At 41.2% G+C, this 21,384-nt stretch overlaps 1 protein-coding gene across 5 annotated transcripts in view; it reads right to left on the bottom strand.

Annotated features, from left to right (window-relative positions):
* Nucleotides 1-21,384, bottom strand: part of ANTXR1 (ANTXR cell adhesion molecule 1) — a 268,675-nt gene that overhangs the window by 107,619 nt on the left and 139,672 nt on the right. For all 5 annotated transcript variants that reach the window (XM_054244875.2, XM_035272389.3, XM_078349163.1 and 2 more), the window contains exons 11-12: nt 18,814-18,883; nt 17,275-17,353 (exon numbers count right to left, since the gene is read on the bottom strand). In XM_054244875.2, the coding sequence (XP_054100850.1) occupies nt 17,275-17,353; nt 18,814-18,883 (149 nt within the window). The remainder of the gene's footprint in view (nt 1-17,274; nt 17,354-18,813; nt 18,884-21,384) is intronic.

The raw sequence follows: 21,384 nt of genomic DNA on the forward strand, positions 1-21,384 counted from the left end.
GTGGGCCAGGCTGGTCTTGAACCCCTAACCTCAGGTGATCCACCCACCTCGGCCTCCCAAATGCTGGGATTACAGGCATGAGCCACCATGCCTGGCCCATCTACTGTATTTTATAGAAATTATATTATTATGTTCTTGTCTCTGCTACTGAACTAGAAGCCCCTGGAAGACACATATCTGCTTTACTCATCTTTGTACCCATGAGACACAGTACAGTGTTTCAAACACAAATTGCCAATAAATGCCATTCAAGTATTTTTTAGAATGAGGAGAATGAGGATTTAGCAGGCTGATGCCTTCTATAGTTAGTGGGTAGCAGGAATGGCACTGGAGCCTATGTTTCCTGTGGCTGTTCAATTCCCCTCTATGGTCCCATTCCTGTTAATGACTGCATCAAACTCATTACAAAGAGCTTGGACTTCGGAGTCTGGAAAAGATGATTCAAACCCTAAACTTCTACTTACTAATATGTGGGCTTTGAGTAAGTTACACAATCTCTTTTAGTCTTCCTTTTCTTTATGTATGTGAAATTGAGATAATTCCTGCTTCCCAGATTGGTTCTGTGATGACATGACATAAGGTGTGCAGAGATCCCGACACATGGCCAGCCTTTAAAAAATGGCACTTCCGGCTGGGTGTGGTGGCTCATGCCTGTAATCCTAGCACTCTGGGAGGCAAGGCAGGCAGATCATGAGGTTAGGAGTTTGAGACCACCAGCCTGGCCAACACAGTGAAACCCCATATCTAATAAAAATATAAAAATTAGCTGGGTGTGGTGGCATGCACCTATAGTCCCAGCTACTTGGGAGGCTGAGGCAGGAGAATCACTTGAACCCAGGAGGCGGAGGTTGCAGAGCCAAGATTGTGCCACTGCACTCCCGGCTGGGCAACAGAGTGAGACTCCTTCTCAAAAAAAAAAAAAAAAAAAAGGCACTTCCCTTTCCACCCTCCCCTTCCTTCTATGTCCAAGCCAAGTTCCTGGTGATGTGCCCGTGCTTGGCCAAGGTAAATAAAGTTGATTCCTATGAACAACCTCATTCTAACTGTGGGTAGAGCTGTGGTGTTAGTGGGTGGTCCCAGATTACACATTTGAGAAATTTAAGCCCCTAAGATTGCCATCCATGTGGCAAGAAAAGGGAAACCCAAATGGATTTTCCAATGGTAAATTTAGTATCATTGATCAAAGTTGATCAACCATCTATGAGGGTAACATAATGAAACATTATGATTTATTCTTGCCACCTGAGAAGTAATATAGGCTAGAGATGTCAATTAAATTGATAAGTTTAATTAAACTGAAGATACATTTCTTAACCCAAAAACTGGATCAGCATAGAAAAAGTATTAGATACCTAAAGATTTGTGGAACTCTTCCTAAAAAGCATGGTTATAAAGCAACGAGGCTGTTCATGTAGTGAACATAACTGAACTCCCACATCCAAATCAATCTAGTTATCTCCAAACAAGTGGCTTTAGAGGTTGGAGACTCCCTCCAGTGATGCAGCCATTGCCCAGAGCAATTCTGAAACAACTCCCTTGTGACTGTTTCTAAAGTCAGTTTATCGGCCTCCAAAAGAAAATCCTATAATCTCTTAGTCTTGCTTTGCTTTTCATGAAGGAGGTTCTGAGCTTGATAATCCATCATTCACCAGAACTGGTTCCTGCAGCTTTTGGATTTTAGAAATCAAATGATGACAATATTCCCCTAATCTCCTGCTGAGGATGTTCAAATACGGTGCCTTTAAAGTTATGGTCATTTCAAAGCAGGAGTGCAGAATGTATCTGGAATAGTGATAGCATTGTTGGGGAAAGCACATGGTTTCCCAAAGCAAATACTTTGATGGAGCAGAAATCATATGGATGGGTAAATCCTAGTTTGCTATAAATCTTACTTTATGCCTTATATGACTAATACCAGAAGGACTGAGAAAAGCCGTCATTAGTATGCATTTAAGGGGAAGATTGATGCCATACTCCTTCAAACTAAAGCTGTGAGGCCCTTATCACAGAAGGTGATAAGTTCTCTTGTGACCCTGACCCAGTCATGACATTTCATGTTACTTATGATGGTGAAGGTGATAAAAGTAAATCTTGGATTCAGTCAGCACTTTCCCTTCTCTCCATAAAATGCATGGAGCTTGTTAATCAAAACCAGTTTTCAGAGAATAATGCAGACAAGATGTAGCTTGTTAGTACTTGGAATACTTTAGTTCTTGGAAGTGGGGTGTTGAAATAGGATTACAGGGAAGGTACTTAGTAATGCTCAAATATTATGACACTAAAAGAGAAAGGCTAGTTTCTCATTTTCATTTTTTGTTTTATTGCATATAGTGATTTGTATACTTACCTTCAATGTGGCCATTTATTTAATGTATATGCTCAGTTGGTCTGATTGATCATCCCTCATGTGTTAGTTTGCATCACTGTTACCTACTATTGGTAAGTAAATATCACTTACAATATACTGTGGGCTGTTGCTTTAGTTTATGAACTTGGAAAGGTGAATTTGGGTGGTGCCTCAAAAAGATAGATGCTTACCAGAGGTGACCATGATGATCAGTTCCTTAAAGCAATGTCATTAGACTGTAACAGGGTGTCAGGAAATCAGCAAATTATTTCCCATTGGGTTTCTAATGCATGTTCAACAGTAGGAGGCACAGAAAGATGGACATCAGCTTCTAACCCTGAAAGATGTTGTCAGAGTCCCATTACAAAGTCAGGGCTGATTCTCAGGGCTTGCCTGGAGAGCAGCACAGGTGGAATGCAGTTAAACTCTCAATGGTCCTGCCATCTGCAGCGCCTGACCTCAGAGCACAGGAAGTTTAGGAGGCTTGTTGAGGCTACTGAGTCATCCTGGGGTAGGTCCAGACAGCACTGGGCTAGGCCCTGAGGTCACAGTGAAATTGGATAGCTGAAAGAAGAGAGGGCATTCCAGAAGGAAAATAAAATGTGATCAAAGGCATGGAGTAGGAATGGACATAATTTTATTTAGAGTGAGGAGGTATGAAATACAAAATTGTCATTCAACATTTTTATCTGTTAGGGATCAGTGCATTCACAAATTTTAAGGCCAGTAGGTAGGGGTTAACTGGGGCTGCCAAGTCAAACTCCATCATAAGGAGCATTTTGTAGATACTTATTTTGGCTGAGTTTGTACCTTTTATATACAATCTCAAGAACCTTGAGCTTTATAGATACCTATAAAGTATTCTAAGTCCACAAATTTGGGCAATGCAGGTAAAATAAAATTGCCCTTTCATATTTCCTCAGCCTGCAAATGAAAGTTTTCCTGATGCTGGGTTGTGTTGAAGAGAAACTCAGTAATATTTCAGCTGTCACTTATTCAAGTGCTTTTTATTTTTATTTTAAATGAAACAAAACATGAAGCCCACTGCTTTGGGCACTGACTAAATTAACATCTGTTCTAGTAGCCACAGCAATGGCAAAGGAATGTACTTATGTATTGCTGTGGCACTGACTCTTCTTTTGAGGAGAAATAAATTAACTCACTGCCTTTCACATTTCCTTGGTGCCCTAATGAACAAGTGAGAATATGGCTGCTTTGCCAAAGGAAAGGTGATTTTATATCCTCATAGGACCTTGTCATTCTTTAGAGAACAGAGGGAGGAGTTTGACTGTCTTTTGTGAATGCAAACAATATAAATCCTGTCAGTTCCAAACACTATCCTGATTAGAAAAGACATATAAGGACCCTGGAACGACTCATGATTTAGTGCAATACGACTGTAAGCTTGGTTTTCTCATATCCAGGTACCCAGAAGCTTAAACTGTCCAGCTAGAAGTGCTGAGGGGAGTATCTAGATTAGAAAACACAGTATGATATTAAGAAGTGAGAGATCAAAAAAAGAACCATAAACTTAAAAAAAAACAAGAACAAAAAACACACAGTGATCAGAGACTGCTACAGAGACAAACAGCTTTGCAAATGGAAAGTTTCGTAGTAATTTGACAAATTTTAGTTGGTGATAAAAATGGGAGAGAATGAAATATACACATTTTACAAAATTTTATAACAACCATTTTGTGTAAAAAGGCTTTCTAGGAAGGAGACTTAGGAGTAGGTAAGAGATGAACTCACTTTGCATGTGTTTTCTTGGGTCTCTTGATTAATGATTGGGTCTCTCTCCAGCCCCAAATCTATGACAGCATTGACTTCAGCTTATCTTCCCATCCAGATTGACAAGAAAACACACAGTTCTTTCTATACACGTCTGTTTCTCTTTTCACCTCTTCTATGCCTAGCTAATAGTTTTGTTAGCTCTTTATTTATCTTGTTTTCTATTCTGTTCTTTCTTGTTTTTGGCCTTCTCTTTTTTGAAAGGGTTTACTCTGTCAGTCTTCTCTAATCTCCTGAGCTCTATGCTTGGCTAATTGTCTTAAACTTTTATTCTTTTCTGACATAAACCCTCAAGACGACAAATTTCCTTGTACAAAGGACCACTTTAGCTGCATTCCAAGTTTTGGTTTTGGCATCTTCATAAGTGGTCAGTTCTAAGTATTTTCTAATTGACATTATGATATTACTTTGACTCAATTGCTTTGGGTATGTGTTTGAAATTTCAAAACATGAGACTTTCAAAATTGATTGGTAACTTGATTGGCTATTGAGTTTTACTTGGTACCGGAATATGATCTATATGTCATTTTTATAAATTCGTGGGGACTTATGGTACATGACTACTTTTTTTAAAGTGTAAAAGTGTACTTGAAAAAGAATAGATATTCTCTGTTGGATACAGATTTCCTACATATAGTACGCCATTCTTCAAAGGGGAAAGGCTAGAGTTCTTATTTTCCACTGTCAGTGGGAGTGGGCAGTGGCAAAGAAGTGACTGATTTGTTTTATTCAGGATATGTTTCATTATCTTTACTTTTGGTACAGTCCAGACTGATAGAAAATATTTCACTGCATTTCAGATGCATCCGTGGTAGGATCTCTCATTATTTTATGAGCTATTAAGGAAAAGCACTGCCTATTATATCATTATATATTATTATGATCTGAAACATCCCAATTTTAGAGATGTTAAAATGTGGAGAGAAAAGTGTGTCCTAGATTTGATGAAATACGATATTTTTGTCATTAGTCTTATAATTGCATAACACTTCATTTTATGCAACCAAAAATTTTTGGACCCTATTTTGAATGTTATGCTAGGGCTTTATCAAGTGTCCATTAGATTATGTCTAATTAAATTCTTCAAATCATTTATATTGTATTAATTATTTTGGCTGCTTGATCTATGAATTACTGAGAAACCTGTATAGAAACCTTCTCCTGAGATGGTGAATTCATCAATTTCTCTGTGCAATTCTATCCGTTTTTGCTTTGTACGTGCTGAGGATATGTCATTAAGTGCAGATCAGAATTAATGTAACTTTTAGGTTAACCGTTCCTTTTAACATGTAATGGCCCTCTTTATACCAATAATTTTTTTTGCCAATAAGTTTCTTATCAAATATTGATATACCCATACTAGATTTCTTTTGGTATTTGCCTGATAAAACTTTTCACATGCTTTTATTTTCAATCTTTCTGTATCCTTATATTTTATTGAATATATGTTTTATTGTAAATCATACATGGCTGGGATATTTTAAAAACACAGTCTGTCAATTTGTGTTTTTAAACTGCTGAGTTTGGTCCATTATATTTATTTTGCTTATGGATTATTTTGATTTAACTTCTAGTTCTATCATCTTACTATTTGCTTATTCAGTGTTTTCTAAAGCATAGATTCATAAAAATATTTTTTTCTCATTTACTCTCAAAACAAGGAAATTTCAAACTTAGAGCAAACATTCTTTAAAATACTTAGATACAAAAATGTTGAAAGTCAATTGCTCAAATATCCAAGAAAAACAAATCATGAATCATCCAAAACGTATTTTAAAAGATATTTTTACAAATACAAGGGTTATCAAAACAGAGCTATTGGCAATTTCAGTTCATGGACAATATTTGAGATCTGAGTTCCACATTCTGATATTGCTGTGGTCTTGCCATTTCTGATGACATTATGTGAAACTACAAGCCATCTTGTTAAAATAATAATAATAATAATGAAGATACTGGGACATTGTAAAAAAATACCTTGAATTATGTATGGCTCTATGGAGACGGGCTAACAAATAGAGGAGGCTGATTTGTGACTAATGTGTTGTTTGTAAATTACAGGATGTGTTTGGAGATTACTTGAAAACAGATTATTCTCAGGAGTGTGAGGCACCCTGGTCTGAAATATGATCCCACTTCTATTAGGTGGAGGTTGGCCAGTCTGAACTGCACTAAGAAGCTGTCTCCACTATCACCAACGGAGCTCTCTTAGATTTATTTTCAAAATGTAAGAACCAAACTTGTTTGTGATACTGTATAGGGCTGAGAATATTTATTTTACTCCTTTCTAACATACTTCTGGGTCTGCAGTCACAGCCTGCAGCAGCAGCAGGAGTCTGAAAGCTTTTCTAGTCCAGTTCTCCCTCTGAGGCATGAATGGTGGTTACATAATTCTGCCAAGTTGTCCTGCTGCTTGTGCTTCACTGCAACCATAGCAGGGAGCTCATTCCCACCCAATGCAGCTAATTAAAAAGGTCTTTTTAAAAACAGAGCCAGAAACTTTTCCTTTGAGCCTATTCTACCCCTTGGATCTGTACAACAAATGATCTACAGAATTAGGGCTCTATGGGTACAGCTGCGTATGTTTCAGAACGGCCCTTTGAATCCTGTGTCTATGCTAAGTATGCCCCAGGCTAAAGAGCCCCGATTTTATATTCTACATAACATAACATATTTGGTAGTATTTCTCATACATTCAGTTTTCTATGTTCTCCCTTGGAGTGTTCTTGGTACTGAACATAATACTCGAATGGAGATTTTATCTTCATCAAGTTGAGAGGTCCCATCACCTCCTTTAGTTTCAGATACTGTATTTCTGCTAATTCAACCAGAAGTCAGTCTTTGGAAACCATCTTACTGTATACATTCATATAAAGGCAACAACATCAGTGCAAGAAAACTAGGATTGGGCATGTACTGTGTGCCAGGCCCCATGCCAGCTATTCTAAGTACATCATCTCAGTCTAAAGCCATACACCCTGTAAGTAGCAGAACCATGATTTTAGCCACATTGATCTGGTCCCAAAGCCACAACGATTTGATCCCAAAGCCTGCTTTTCCTCTCTAAGTCTTTCCTCTGTGTTTTACTAAGCCACATATTTCAAAGGACCTATCACCGATAATTTCAGCAATAACAAAGTGCATCGGTGACCATCCTTTTTCAAAGGCTGAGTATGAGGCTCTAATGATTAGCTTGTAGCCCCAGTGCTGTGGATTGTTCACTCCGGGTACTAAGTTCCTTTAGCCCAAGTAATGGAAAAGTAAACTGGAGCCTATTCCTTTTCAGGATGACCAAATTTACAAATCAGTGGCCTCCAAATTAATGCCATTTGTTATCATTAATATCCTTCAAGTATGCATATGCTAAATTAATCCTCCTAAAATAATGCTTTGTGCTTCCCACAAATGGCTTCCCATTGCCCAAACTCCAAATTCTGTCATTCAAACCCTTTTCAAGGTGAGTCTCCCATCTCCCTTCCAGTTCAGTCTTGCCTCACTCTCCCAGGTTATGTGACACTGAATGAGTAAGAAGGGGTGGGTGTGGGAGGGTTGGACAGGAAGCGGAATAATATTGTTGGGGCGAACAAACCTACAGGGGAAAGTCAGTTATTGGGTCCTGGTTCTGTCCTTTGCAGTTGGTTGTTTGGAAGGGTCTTCTTTTCTTTAGAGGTTGTTTCCTGGTATTGAGAAACAGTTTGGGGAGAGTCTCGTTGGGAAAAATACACTTATGGGATCGAGTTTTGGGGCTGAGCTAATCATGAGCTGCCTACTTGTTATACCTGAATTTCTGGAATAATCTGTCCAGCTTTCCTTTGCAGAAATGGTGAAAGCCTTCTTAGGTAACTGGGAAGTAACCCACCAGGCCCATGAAGTGGACATTCCTCAGAGTGTGCCATGTTTGTGTCCATTGACTTACCTAAAGGCTCACGAGTCTTGGGACAGATGGTGAATTTCTGGGTGCCTGTGTGATATTTGCTTTTATATTCCAAATTGTATAATTACCTCTTGGAGTGTATATCCTGCCTTGGCAACTGTACTGTAAGCCTCTGGAGGTCAAGGACTGGCTATTCTTTGAGTCCCTACCACTTTGCCCAGAGTACCTTTATCCTGATTGTTACGATATCGTTGGCTCCATTTGCCACCAGCAACCTCCTCCCTGTCCTTCTTTCCTTAATAGAGGCCCACAAGCATATAGCACTGGTATGAATTGTCTGTCCAAAAGACAGCTACCTACTTTGATTGATGGACTGTTTGTTGACCTTGGAAAAGAAATAGAAGAAAAAATGTCTCTGATTTCTACTTTCTCTGAAGCGTATGCAATAATTTTTTATTATGTTGGAAGGTGAGATTGCTACTCAGCACAGGCTACTGGATTCACTCCCTACCAGGCTGGTGAAATTCAAGAGATTTTGGCAAGGGCAGCCATGCCAGCTGTCTGTTTACCTAGAGAGTCATAATGACTACAAAACCAGGCTGGATTTGTATTTTCTCCTTACTTCAAAGCAATTGGTAACAGAACTGAACTGACTTAGAAAACAGATCCCCGGAAACTGTCTCCAAAGACAGTGCAGAGGGGTGGTCACTGCCCTCCTCTGCTGCCTTTCACCGGCAGCTACTGTGGCCTTCACCTCTGGGCTCCAGCATACCCCCTTCTGAGCCAGCCCTCACCAAAGCAGCCCCAGCTGGCAGCATCCAGCTGAACTGCTGTAATCTAAGTTTCTGGTATTCAGGGTGAGCTCAGGCCATGCCAGTGTTTCCTGGGTTACAGCTTTCCTGGAGCGATCTTGATTCTCAGTCTCGATGGTTCTGCTTGGCTTCCAGCCTTGTGCTGTAGACCCTCACAGACTAGAGGCCTGCCCAGAATCTTGATCCAGTTAGTGAGCTACTTTTACACCCTTCGTCCAAGTCTGCATCCCAGGCAGGGGTCTGCTCCTAGTGACGCTGGTGCTTTTATGATGATATTTTTGACTATTGCCTGGTAATGCTGGTTATAGTTTCTCACCTGGCAGATTTTTCCCCCTCTTTATGCTCAATTATGCTCAACCTCCTTGGATATGAAGATTGAATTGCTGGGCCATCCTTTTCTGAAGCCTACCCCTCAACCAACTCAGAGCCCCCTGTTCCGATCCTACCTCCTTCTGGCTCCTTTACTTTTCTGTCAGCAGGTGCCAACGTGGTCCCAGTGTGACCCTTGATTGGATTCATTCATTTATTCACTAAACCATCATTATTTGCTGAGTAATGAGTATGTGCAGACATTGTGCCAGGTGCTGGGTTGTGACGGTGAACAAGATGGTCTGTTTTGCCTCAAGAGACATAGGGGCTATATGCTTGAGAGACAGTTTGTCTTTCCAATGTCTGCATTTTCTTTATGACAACTCTCCAGTTGTTTCCAAAGCCAAAAACTACCTCTATTTGGCAGCCAGAGGCCCGCCTTCCTGTGAAACATAGATAGCCATGAAGTGTTGAAAATAACCCTGGTGTTAACAGGATCTTTCTTCCTGAAACAATGAACAACAATTCTGTGGCTCTCCAGGGCCTTGGAAAAGAGAGGAGGAAGTGAAGGGACAACTTAGAGTACTGAAAAGAGGAATTTGGAGAGAAAATTTTGAAGTCTTTGGCAACACATAAGTGAAATGGTCCCTAGACTTGTCATACTGGGCTAAAATTACTCTTTTAGGCCAATTCCTATCTTTATATCAGGAAAAGGGGCCCCAAAGAAAGTACATATAGAATAGAACAAAAGAACATTTAAGAATCCCATGATTCTGAATTTAAAAACCTTGGGATTCTTAAATAAACGGGATTGGGAGTGAATCAAAAGAATAATTCATTTTTCTTAAAGGGATTTTAATCATGGCTTCATCCTGTGTGTTTAGGATTTATCTGGCAAGTTTATTAAAATGCAGAATCCTAGGTTCCCTCCCCAAAATCCTGATTCTTTAGTTTTTCTTTTTCTTCTTCTTTGGTTTTTATTTTGAGATGGAGTTTTACTCTTGTTGCCCAGGCTGGAGTGCAATGGCGTGATCTCAGCTCACTGCAACCTCTGCCTCCCAGGTTCAAGCGATTCTCCTGCCTCAGCCTCCCAAGTAGCTGGGACAACAGGCATATGCCACCACACCCCACTAATTTTGTATTTTTAGTAGAGATGGGGTTTCATCATATTGGTCAGGCTGGTCTCGAACTCCTGACCTCAGGTGATCCACCCACTTTGGCCTCCCAAAGTGGTGAGATAACAGGCATGAGCCACTGTGCCCAGCTAATTCTTTAGTTTTTCAACCATGGCACTACTGACATTTTGGACCATGTAATTCTGTGCAGTGGGGCGGGGGGTGTCCTGTACATTGTAGGTCACTCTCATTGTCTCTTTCTTACATATCCCCTGCCCATACACATATTCTCTCTCTTTTGAGAAGCAAATATTTTTAGAAATACACCAGTAGTTCAGGAAAAGATCAGTGTGAATTAATAAAAATCTGAGAAATAAAATGGTTAAAAATCTTGGGAAACAAGTTGGCACCATGTTCATCCTCACAGAAAGCAAACCATACTTCAAACCACCATGAATCATGGCTACTTTGGAAGATGTAGGAGGACCCAGTCTGTGTGCAACCTTTTCTGAGGCTGCAGATGTTATCTGCAGGAAATGTACCTGCTCTGATAAAATGCCTCCAAATATGCCAGGCATGATAGAATTCTTTTTGGGGCAATAAAAATTTGGCATGAGCTAATAATGTAGCAAATTTATTTGCTTTGGATTCATGTGTTTAATTTGTCTAAATATTTCCCTGTTACTATTTACTTGATTTATTTACTGGGGAAAAGCCTTCAAAAGTAGCAAAGAGACTGCAACCCAGTCTTGTTTGACTTAGCACCACATCTGATTTACTGGTGTTTTTCTTCCTAGTTATCCTGTGGGCAACAACTTCAAAGTTCTTTTCCAGCTTGCTCCTAAAATCCAAGCTTATCATGGAGACTCAAAAGGAGCATGCTTCTTAATCAGGGTGAGATAGCCTGTTTATAAGCCACAGGACATGTACAGTGAATCTAATGGGACAGGCCATTAGACTTTTACTTGGTAAGAATAGAGAATGAGGTCAATAACCTAATACACAGCAGTCATTTTTTGACAGACTATTGAGTACCTCAAGCCCTTTATATACTTAATCTTTACTAAACACATGCGAGACAGGTTCTGAAACAGGCTTGAGGTAAACTTGTCTAAGATCACCCTGGAAAGTGAAGGGGCTGGAATGTGACATTAAGGTTTTTGACTCAATATCCTTATTCTTAATTCCTCCATAATGCTGCAATTATAGAGCAGTTGTTCTTGCTTTGATGTCTCAGGTCTGAGCTTGTGGAATTTCAGGTTTCATTCAAATGGCATTTCTCCAAACAGTGATATGACATGGATCCTCTCAAAGTTATTAAACCTCAGTGCTGTTTGCAGTCATGCTGTTTTTCATATAAATCAGGAGGAAAAAAACAGCGCAGTTCATTTATTTAATGTTGAATTTGGAATATTACATCTAACTTTAGGTCTCTTTCTTTTCTCCAAAGATTTTGACTTTCCAACCCAGCAGCCAGTACAATGCAAATCATGATCAGGGTTAACAGGGATGAGCATCAGCTGGGCCGCACTGTTATATCTTGGGTATTCAAGATCAAGGGTGTGAAGCGTATATCCTAGGAGGATAGTTGCCAACTTGAGAAATGGCCCAAAATTGAAAGGCCCCAGAAATTGATGCAAAATGAGAAGGAAAAACAACAACAACAAAGACATGGGCTGGGAGAGCTCAAGAACAAATGATGCTCAGAGACATATCCAGCCGTGGTTCAGGCTGGCGTCTATTTAGGGCATCGTCTCGTCCCACTTCTTCACCTATAATTATTATTTTTCAAATCATTCAGGTGTTCTCTCTCCATGAAGCTCTCCTAACTCTTCTTGCCTTCACTTATCCTTTCCCTGCTCTGAATCCTATGGCATTTACACCTGACTCATACAATCTTGTTCTTTAATATATACTTTTTTTTTTTTGAGATGGAGTCTCACACTGTCACCAGGCTGGAATACAGTGGCATAATTTTGCTCACTGCAACATCTGCCTCCTGGGTTCAAGTGATTCTCCTGCCTCAGCCTCCTGAGCAGCTGGGGCTACAGATGCCAGCAACTATGCCAGCTAATTTTTGTGTTTTTAGTAGAGATGTGGTTTCACCATGTTGGCCAGGATGGTCTTGATCTCTTGTCCTTGTGATCTGTTCGCCTCGGCCTCCCAAAGTGCTGGCATTACAGACGTGAGCCACCACACCCGGCCTATTATATATTCTTTTATATGCTCTTGGTCCAGCTGGATTGTAAGATCCTTAAGGACAGTGACTAGGAGACACAGTAGGAGTTCAAGACATACTTGACTGATTTCCTTCCTGATTTTTGTACACTTTGGGTGGGAAATAATAGAATTTTTAAGTATTTATCTAAAAGAAAAAAATCTTCATGAAAAGCTCTTTATGTTTCTAAAATTTGCTTGCTTTGTTCAAAAGGACAAATTTCTTTTCAATACTTCCCTTAAAGCAGCACTATATTAGTGATTTTCTCAACCTCTGGCTGGAGTTTGGTGAAGAAAAGGGAGGCAGTTAAGCTACAGAGATGGGTGTATTTAAATATCTGGTGAGAGAGGACTCTGGATGTTTTACTCCATGACATTTTCTATAGTCATGGAGCTCACCAAAGTTTACCATTTGTATAGGAATCTTTTAGCTCTTGGATGGAAAAATCTCTTTCCTGTAAAACTCCATGGAATTTCTGCTTCTGGCTCAGGCAACTGTTATTCATTGCAGATCTTGAAAACTTGTGACACAGGTGTCCAAATGGGCACCAAATAAAGTGAGGAAAGAGAAGTCTCAACTACATATTTTAAAATTATTTTTGGTTCCAGGTGATGAACTGGGCAGGCTGTGACTGGCATTGACAATATCCCTTTACTCAGACCCAGGGGATCACTTTTGATTGAAAAACCTTGTCCTCCAAACCAGCTTCCCAAGAAACAAATGCAAGTCCAAGACCTTACTTCATATTCTGGATGCCCACATGTTCCACCTGCATCTCTGTTTTGCCCAGTGATAGTTTCAGCCTTTGATTTGAGCTGCTGTGTAGGACCTGGTAGGGGGCTGGAGTTTCACGTTCGAATATAAGGCCCCTTTTCTGGATGAACTTGGCCATCTCTTCTTTCCCCTTTCAATCACCTGGGCTTGGTCAGTGACAAACATGTGGCCCTGGGATAAATCTTGTCTCAGAGCCCCTTGGTTATAATGAGACTCCGAAATAAAGAGTCTCTCAGCCGTGGGACAAAGAGACTCTCTAGGAAGAATCTCAAATTAGTTAAAAATTTTTTATTAAGCTTCCACTGTAAATAAAACATCTAACGATTACTAAGCACTTACCACCTGCTAGGTCTTCTGCCAAACACTTTACAAATATTATTTCATTTAATGTTCACAATACTGATAGGAGATATAAATTTTTATTATCTTAGTTTTATTGATTAGGAAACTGAAGCATAAAGGGGCTAAACAATTTTTTTGTTTTGGAGATGGAGTCTCACTCTGTCAGGCTGGAGTACAATAGCGTGATCTCAGCTCACTGCAACCTCCGCCTCCCCAATTCAGGCTGATTCTCCTGTCTCAGCCTCCAGAGTATCTGGGACTACTGGTGCACACCACCATGCCCAGCTAATTTTTGTGTTTTCAGTAGTGGCAGAGTTTTGCCATGTTGGCCAGGCTGGTCTTGAACTTCAAGTGATCTGCCCACCTCGGCCTCCCAAAGTGTTGGGATTACAGCCATGAGCCATGGCACCTGGCTAGGGGTTAAACAACTTATCGAGGTCATATAACCAGTACACAGCAAAACTGATTCCCTGATTTCTGCCCCCCCTTCCCTAAATCTTTTTCTCCTTCTGTCTTCCTCCTGTCTGCCAGCTGATGGCAACTCCATCCTTTCAGTTTCTTAGGCCAAAACCCTTGGGACATTCTTGATTCTTCTCTCTCTCTAAACCCTACATTCAATGCTTCGGAAAATTCATTAGCTCTGCTTTCAAAATATATCCAACTCTGACCACTTCTCTCCACCTCCATTGCCTTCCCCTGATTCAACCCCCAACACCTTTTGCCTGAAATATTGCCATAGCCCTCCTAACTAGTCACACTGCTTCCATCCTTGTCTCTTTGTCCCACGGCTGAGTAATCTTCGAAATGTAGGTCAGACCATGTTGCTCCTCTGCTCAAAAATCGAAGTCCTTCCACAACCCTGCACATTTCATCCCTGGGCACCTCACTGCCTGCTGCCATCCTGAGAGGGAATGAACAGCAGCAGATGTGTAAGTGCCAGGGGATGGTACCTCCCTGCCTGCTCTTCTGTGAACACCAAGGATCGCTGGCCACAGGGTCTTGGCATGCAGGCTCTTGGTTTGGGAGGTCCCATTCTTCTCCATGCTCCCATAGCCTCATGATTAACTTCCTCACCATCCAGGTCTCGACTCAAATACCACCTTTTCAGTGTATCCATTACTGTATTTACAATTGGAACCTACTCACCTAGGTAGTAGGCAATCCTCTCACTCTGCTCTAATTTTCCTATAGCATCTATTACCTTTTACCATGCTATATAGCTTGTTTACTGTGTTTATTACTCATTGTCTGCCCTTCTTTCATCACACAGATATTTTTATCTGTTGTGTTTTCTGATATATACCAGGCATTCAGGTGGTACCTAGCACACTGTGATCAATAAGTATGTGTTGAATACATGAATGAAAGAACTTGGATCACAAATCTTAGAGTGGTTATCATTTTGTTGTAAACTGATACAGCATTCTCACATGAAGATGGAATGATGGAGAATATATTATGAGGCAGTCCTGATTAAGGGTCAATTGAAGAGAAGATTTAGTGGCATGTGCTCAGATGAGGGAGATGTAAGATGTAACTACAGGCTGGCGTGGGTTGGGAAGGTGCAGTGGGACTCAATGGGAATTCTTTTAATTTTGCAATGCATTGGTAAGGACACCTTTTCTTCTTAATTAGAGGCCCATGATTTAAAGTTGTAGTCCTGTATTTGCCATACCACAAATTTAGTCCTGAGAAGTTTCCCTGAGAAGGGAAACTTCCCCTGCTCTTGTGGTCTCAAGGGCAGTGGCTGTTTCTTGGTGGTATGGTCAGACATATAATGAGAAATACAAATCCAAACTGTTGGATCACTCAAAAACTGGGAGGAATCTGGAATGGAGTTATTAGATTTGGGGTATTTGAATCATTTCCTGCAGATTGGCAGGTCCCAGAAGGGTCAGTTTTCAACAGAATCAGGCAGGATATACTTGAAGAAATTTCAGCACTTCTGCCTACAGTTTTTCAAATTTGCTGGTGTCCTACTCAGGACTACAGACTGAGAGTTGACCAGATGCCTGAGACATGGACACTTCTCGGAGGTAACACTTCTCTGACACAATCCTAGTTTCTTGCTTTGGTTGAGTAAAACTTTCCCAGCATCTGTACCATTCACAATGGGATACTCTGCTTTCAAGAATATTGGTTTGGTCCCAACACAAGATGAAAACTGGTGTTGGGGGCATTAGGAGGGAGATATTGCCCATCATGAGGACTGGCTTCCTGTTCTTTTATGATAATACATTTCCAAATTATCTACATTCAGCACACGCCTGCTCTTTCTTTTCTACCTGTGATGGTATTAAGGGCACAACTCCAATTACTGAGGGGTTCTATCAACACAGCTTCCAAAGGCCAACCAGGAAGTGATATAGTATAATAACTACCTAAGCTGACCATCAAGCCAAACATTAGTTTCTAGAATGAGCTAATGGAGAAATGTATTCAGTTAAAGAAACTGAATATGCCAACAAGGGTTATTTTGGAAATGCTCATGTTAGGGCTGCCTTTTTTTTTTTTTTTTTTTGAGAGAGGGTCTCACTCTGTCACCCAGGCTGTAGTGCAGTGGTGCAATCTCAGCTCATTGCAACCTCCGCCTCTTGGGCTTAAGCCATCCTCCCACCTCAGCCTCCTGAGTAGCTAGGACTAGAGGCGTGTGCCATCATGTCCAGCTAATTTTTATATTTTTTGTAGAGATGGGGTTTCACTATGTTGCCCAGGCTGGTCTCAAACTCCTGGGCTCAAGTGATCCACGTACCTCGGCCTCCCAAAGTGCTGGGATCACAGGCATGAGCCACTGTGCCCAGCCAAGGCTGAGGTCTTGACATGAGCTAACTAAGCCCTGACTGTTCCCTGACAGGCTGAGCTCTGAGACATTGACAGTGGACAGGACCAACTCCAGAGGCTGACAGCTTCTCAGTCGTAGTTACACAACAACCTACTGCAAAGCTAGGGCTTGTGCCAGAGACTTACAGTCAGTCTGGCATGAGGTCAGGGCACCAATCTTTTAAAAAAGCTCTCCAGGTGATTTTATATATAGCCAGAAACAAAAACTACCTGATGTGAAGGCTCCAGAGAAGGGATATCTGAGGAGATGTGAGAGAATGCAGTCCTACTCTTGCCTCACAATCCTCTTGTAAGGGCTCCTTCCCCACTCTCTCTCCTGCTTCATCAGTTTTTCATTTTCTCCTGGATTATTTCCGCAATAATAAACAAGTTGCAAATTCTCCCATCCTAAATAAAACGACCTCCCAAAACTCACATTTTCCTTCAGCTCATGGGCATTTTCCTGCATCCCTTTAGAGATGAACTCCCTAAGACGTTCTTTCTGTGTATGCTGTTCAATTCCCTTCCATCTATTCTCTCCTAAACCCACTCCATCTGGGCCTCCACCTCATTACCGCACAGACATATCCCATCTTACCATCTGGTCAGGCCAGTGACTTTAGATCTCCCCTTCAGCAGAAGTGGGGAAGCTGGAGAACTTAACACAGACATGCCTGACATACTCTGGGGTACAGCACAACCCAATCCAGACTGTGGCTGGTTGAGCAGTACTGGAATCAAAGCTCAGCAAGCAGAATGAAGAACCAAAAAACTTTCCAGGGCACCTTTGGAGAAGATTGCTGCTTAAGAAACGTTGATGGTGACAATGATAATGAGGTCTTCCTTCAGTAAAGGGAAAGCTTATGACTTACACAGTGTGTGGTGGTGATGATGACAGAACTGGAGATGAAAGAGAGGCCATCGTTCATGCTGACCTGGAGTGCAGCTTTCCTGCAATGATAAGGGAAGCAGAGACTCTCAGCATGGTGTGCAATCAGCAACAGGCTGAGAGCCAGACACACAGGTCCCCTTTGGGCTCTGCTCTTAACTACCCTTGAGATTGGAGTCTCTTCTGGGGAGAAGGGGTCTGAGTTTCCTCTTCTGTAAAATGTGGAGGGTATCCTCCTCTAAAGTTTGGAGAAATGTCAGGATATGCTTGGCTGGTATATTAAGGCAGTGCATTCAGACATTCTGGCATTGCAGTGAGTGGCATTGAATGATCAAAGCTTACTTTCATCTAACTTACCTGTCACATTGTAGTTGGACAAAGTATTATTACAAAAACAATCCAAGTCAATGGGGCTAGCTATAAATGCAACATTCTGCTGTTGTTATCTGGACTCTCAGTGATCTGATGGGGGTGGCTTTGCTACCATCCAACAGACTTAAGAGGTAAAGCAGAAGATGAATTTGCCCGCTATTTCCTCCCACTCTAAGACACTCAACTGGAAATTGACCTTATGTTTTTTTGCATTTTGCCCCATGGACACTGAGCTAATTTGTGAAATCAGTGGCATTACAAGTTGATGCTGTGCACCTAGAGTTGGAGGTCCTACAATATGAACACACGACTAAAGGCAAAATTCAGGTGAACAGCTTTAACATTTTTCCCTTAAAGCCTCTATTCTGTGTCTAGCCTGTTATAGGCACAATTTTGGAAAGGTTATTACTATTATTATTTTTTGTGGTTCTCTGCACCAGCATTGCCTCATTTCCCACATATTTCTTTTCTTGCTCAGGGTGTTCATTTGCTTTCTTCTGTTGATGGTTTTGATCTCATCTCATTAGTGCTTATTATAATTGCACCACCATGAGATTTTCCCCCATAAATTAGTTCAGGGAACTAATTTTCCGGTCTGGGCGAATATCTGATGCTGTGCATCATCGAGGAAGGAGCACTGTGTGGGACATCAGAAGGCATGGGTCTGGGGTCTTGTTTTGCTATGAACCAGCCATGGCCCCACTTGGCCTTTTTGAGCCTTTCTTTCTCTAAGGAGGAGATAACAATCATCTAGCAGAGCAATGGTGATGACGGAGCGAGGTCAAGTATGTGAGAACTTTCTAGAAGTGTAGGTGTGATGAAGCCAGACAGACCTCAGATTGAGCCCAGACTCTTCTACTCACTGCTGTGTGACCTTAGGCAAGCTACTTAAAGTCTTGCAGCCACAGTCTCTACATCTGTAAAATTGGGATGGTGGAATACCTCGTTCATGGAGAACCCGGGAGAAAGAAGTGAAATACTTTGTAAAACACTTATCCTGGTGTATGGCTCACTGTAAACATTGGCTCCATAATTAGCTGGAGGAACTAGAGAAAGGCTCCACTTTCTCTAGATACTTTCCTTTCACCTGTCCCCCTCTGCCTCCTCTCTCCTCCCTGGCTGGGAGTTTCAGTTGCTGGTGAAAACTTACATGCCAACTTCTTTTAAGATAGGCGCTGGACATAGTAAATGAGTATCTTCCACAGCAAAGGGCTTCTCATCTGCAAAAAGGAAATCGTGGGATTAAGAAGAGGGAGGCAAGTTTATAATTTTAAATTCAGTGACTTCTAGAGAACATCAGCCAAGTCCAGGGAAATACCAGAAAACAAAAATCAATCTTCTTGAGCTTAAAAACTCTTGAGCTGTAAAACCCATTAGCAGTGAACTCAAGTGCTCCTGCCTGAATTGTAGCTTCCTGTGGTATGTGCAGTTGAGTCAGCAGGTGGGAAAATAGTGAGTGAACTCCTAGACACAGCAGGAATCACAGAGGGAAACAAAATATTAGACTGGTCCTCAGGAGCTCCATGTCTAAGTCCAGTTTGAGAGAGAAGCCATATTTGTGGAAAAAGTTTACTGACAAATGACTTCACCAAAATATCATTGGGTTTCATAAGCCAGGGAGCTTCCCTTACAGGGGTGTCATAGTGAGGTCATAGCAAAGCACAAAACACGAGCTGTACTTTTGTGCAGAGATGGGGAAGAGACATTCTTGGTGGGAGAAATGGCATGAGGAAAGGCAGGGCATATAAATGTATGTCACAAGGTAGGATATAAGAAGGATTTGAACAGAAAATATGGAAAGTTTGGTCCAAGTTCTCCCAGTTAGCCTGAGGGATTTGGATAAAGTTCTCTAAGTTATAGAAAACACTCTGGTGGGTTTTTGAGTAAAACTGAAGTGATGATTTTGGAGGTCTTCGCAGATGTAGCTGTGAAAGGTGGATCAGAGCGAGGGGCTTTTGAGGTGGGGAAGTTCTGCTCATTTTAATGGATGACCCGGAAAAACCTTCAAGTGGCTTAAATTCAAGCTCCTTAAGAACTTCACTGTATCCATTTCTGGGGCCAGAGGCAGGGCTGAGAAGTTATTGAACAAAGTATATAAAAGTCATTCCACTATAGAAAATATATAATGGTCATTCCTTCAAGCCTCAGCTTTTATCGGGTACATGTGCTGTACAAAAAGGCTGTGGTAGGGCCTATAGGTGAAATGAAGATGAATACGATTGGTGTCATTAATCAGGTTGTGATTACAAATTCCTATAACTAGAAGATACAAAAGAATACATATATTATTAAAGCATAATATTCTGCTTTTGTTGTAACATTGATGTCTCATATCTACAGGTGACTGCAGAATATAGCTGACATTAAACTCTTGCCTGAGTGAAGATTAGGAAGCTGCCTGGGATGGGAGTTAGAGGACACATCTGAGTACTAAGCACTATGCCCCGATGGCAAGAGGAGGAAGAAGATGTACAGGAAAATCTACAAGTGGTGAAAAGTTAGGGAGGTTATTCCAGGTCATTTGTTTATTCATTCATTCAATAAATATTTATTGAAGACCTACTATATACTAGAGATGTAGGCTTTGAGAAGAGAAACACAGTCTCTGCTTTCATGGATTTTATAGGGCTGCAGGAGAGACAGTTATTTAACATTATTAAAAAATAAATTCTTTGAGTGTGTACCATGTGCCAAGCAATGTGCTAGGGCTTGCAATGAACAAAACAGATAGAGTACTTTGTCCAAGGGGCCAACATGCTAGTAATTACAGAAATTATTATGTAATTATAATTGTAACAAACACACAGAAGGAGAAGGATGGGGGCTGGTTATCATCTGGGAGGTCAGGAAATGCTTACTTGAGGAAAGACTTTTTAAAATTTTTGTTTTTGAGATGGAGTTTCACTCTTGTTGCCCAAGCTGGAGTGCAATGGCATGATCTCAGCTCACTGCAACCTCCACCTCCTGGGTTCAAGTAATTCTCCTGCCTCAGCCTCCCAAGTAGCTGGGATTACAAGCATGTACCACCATGCCTGGCTAATTTTGTATTTTTAGTAGAGATGGGGTTTCTCCATGTTGGCCAGGTTGACCTCAGGTGATCCACCTGCTTCTGCCTCCCTAAGTGTTGGGATTACAGGTGTGAGCCACTGTGTCTGGCAGAGGAAAGACTATTTAAGCTGAAACCCGAGGTTGGGTGAGGGGGTAGAGTGGGAGAGAGGGAGGCGCTGCAAAGATCCTGGGGCAGAAAGGACCCCAGAACTTTTGAAAGCTAAAAGAGGACCAATGAGGCTGTTGAATCTAAGTGAGACAGACAATGGCTCAAAATGTGACTAAAAAAGGCAGCAGGGCCAGATGACCACAGCCACATAGGCCATGGTGAAGCTTTGGAGATTTTTCCTAAACACGACAGGGAACTACTGGAGGTTACGCCCATATTTAGAATCAGCTGTTGGCAGATTATGGAATGTTGCAGGAATGGTGACACTGTGTTGGGTAAAATTACAAAGCTTATGATGACAGTGAAGGATCATGCAGTGCCTGAACTGAACATTATTATTTTCAAGATGTCCTGCCAGTGATGATAATACAGGCAGTCCCCAACTTAACGATGGTTCAACTTAAATATCGCAACTTTATGACGGTGCTTTCAGTTGTGCACATTAATACCGACATTCTGTTTTTCACTTTCAGTACAATATTCAATAAATTACATGAGATAGTT

The sequence above is a fragment of the Callithrix jacchus genome, chromosome 14, assembly GCF_049354715.1.
Source record: "Callithrix jacchus isolate 240 chromosome 14, calJac240_pri, whole genome shotgun sequence".
Classification (NCBI taxonomy): Eukaryota; Metazoa; Chordata; class Mammalia; order Primates; family Cebidae; genus Callithrix; species Callithrix jacchus.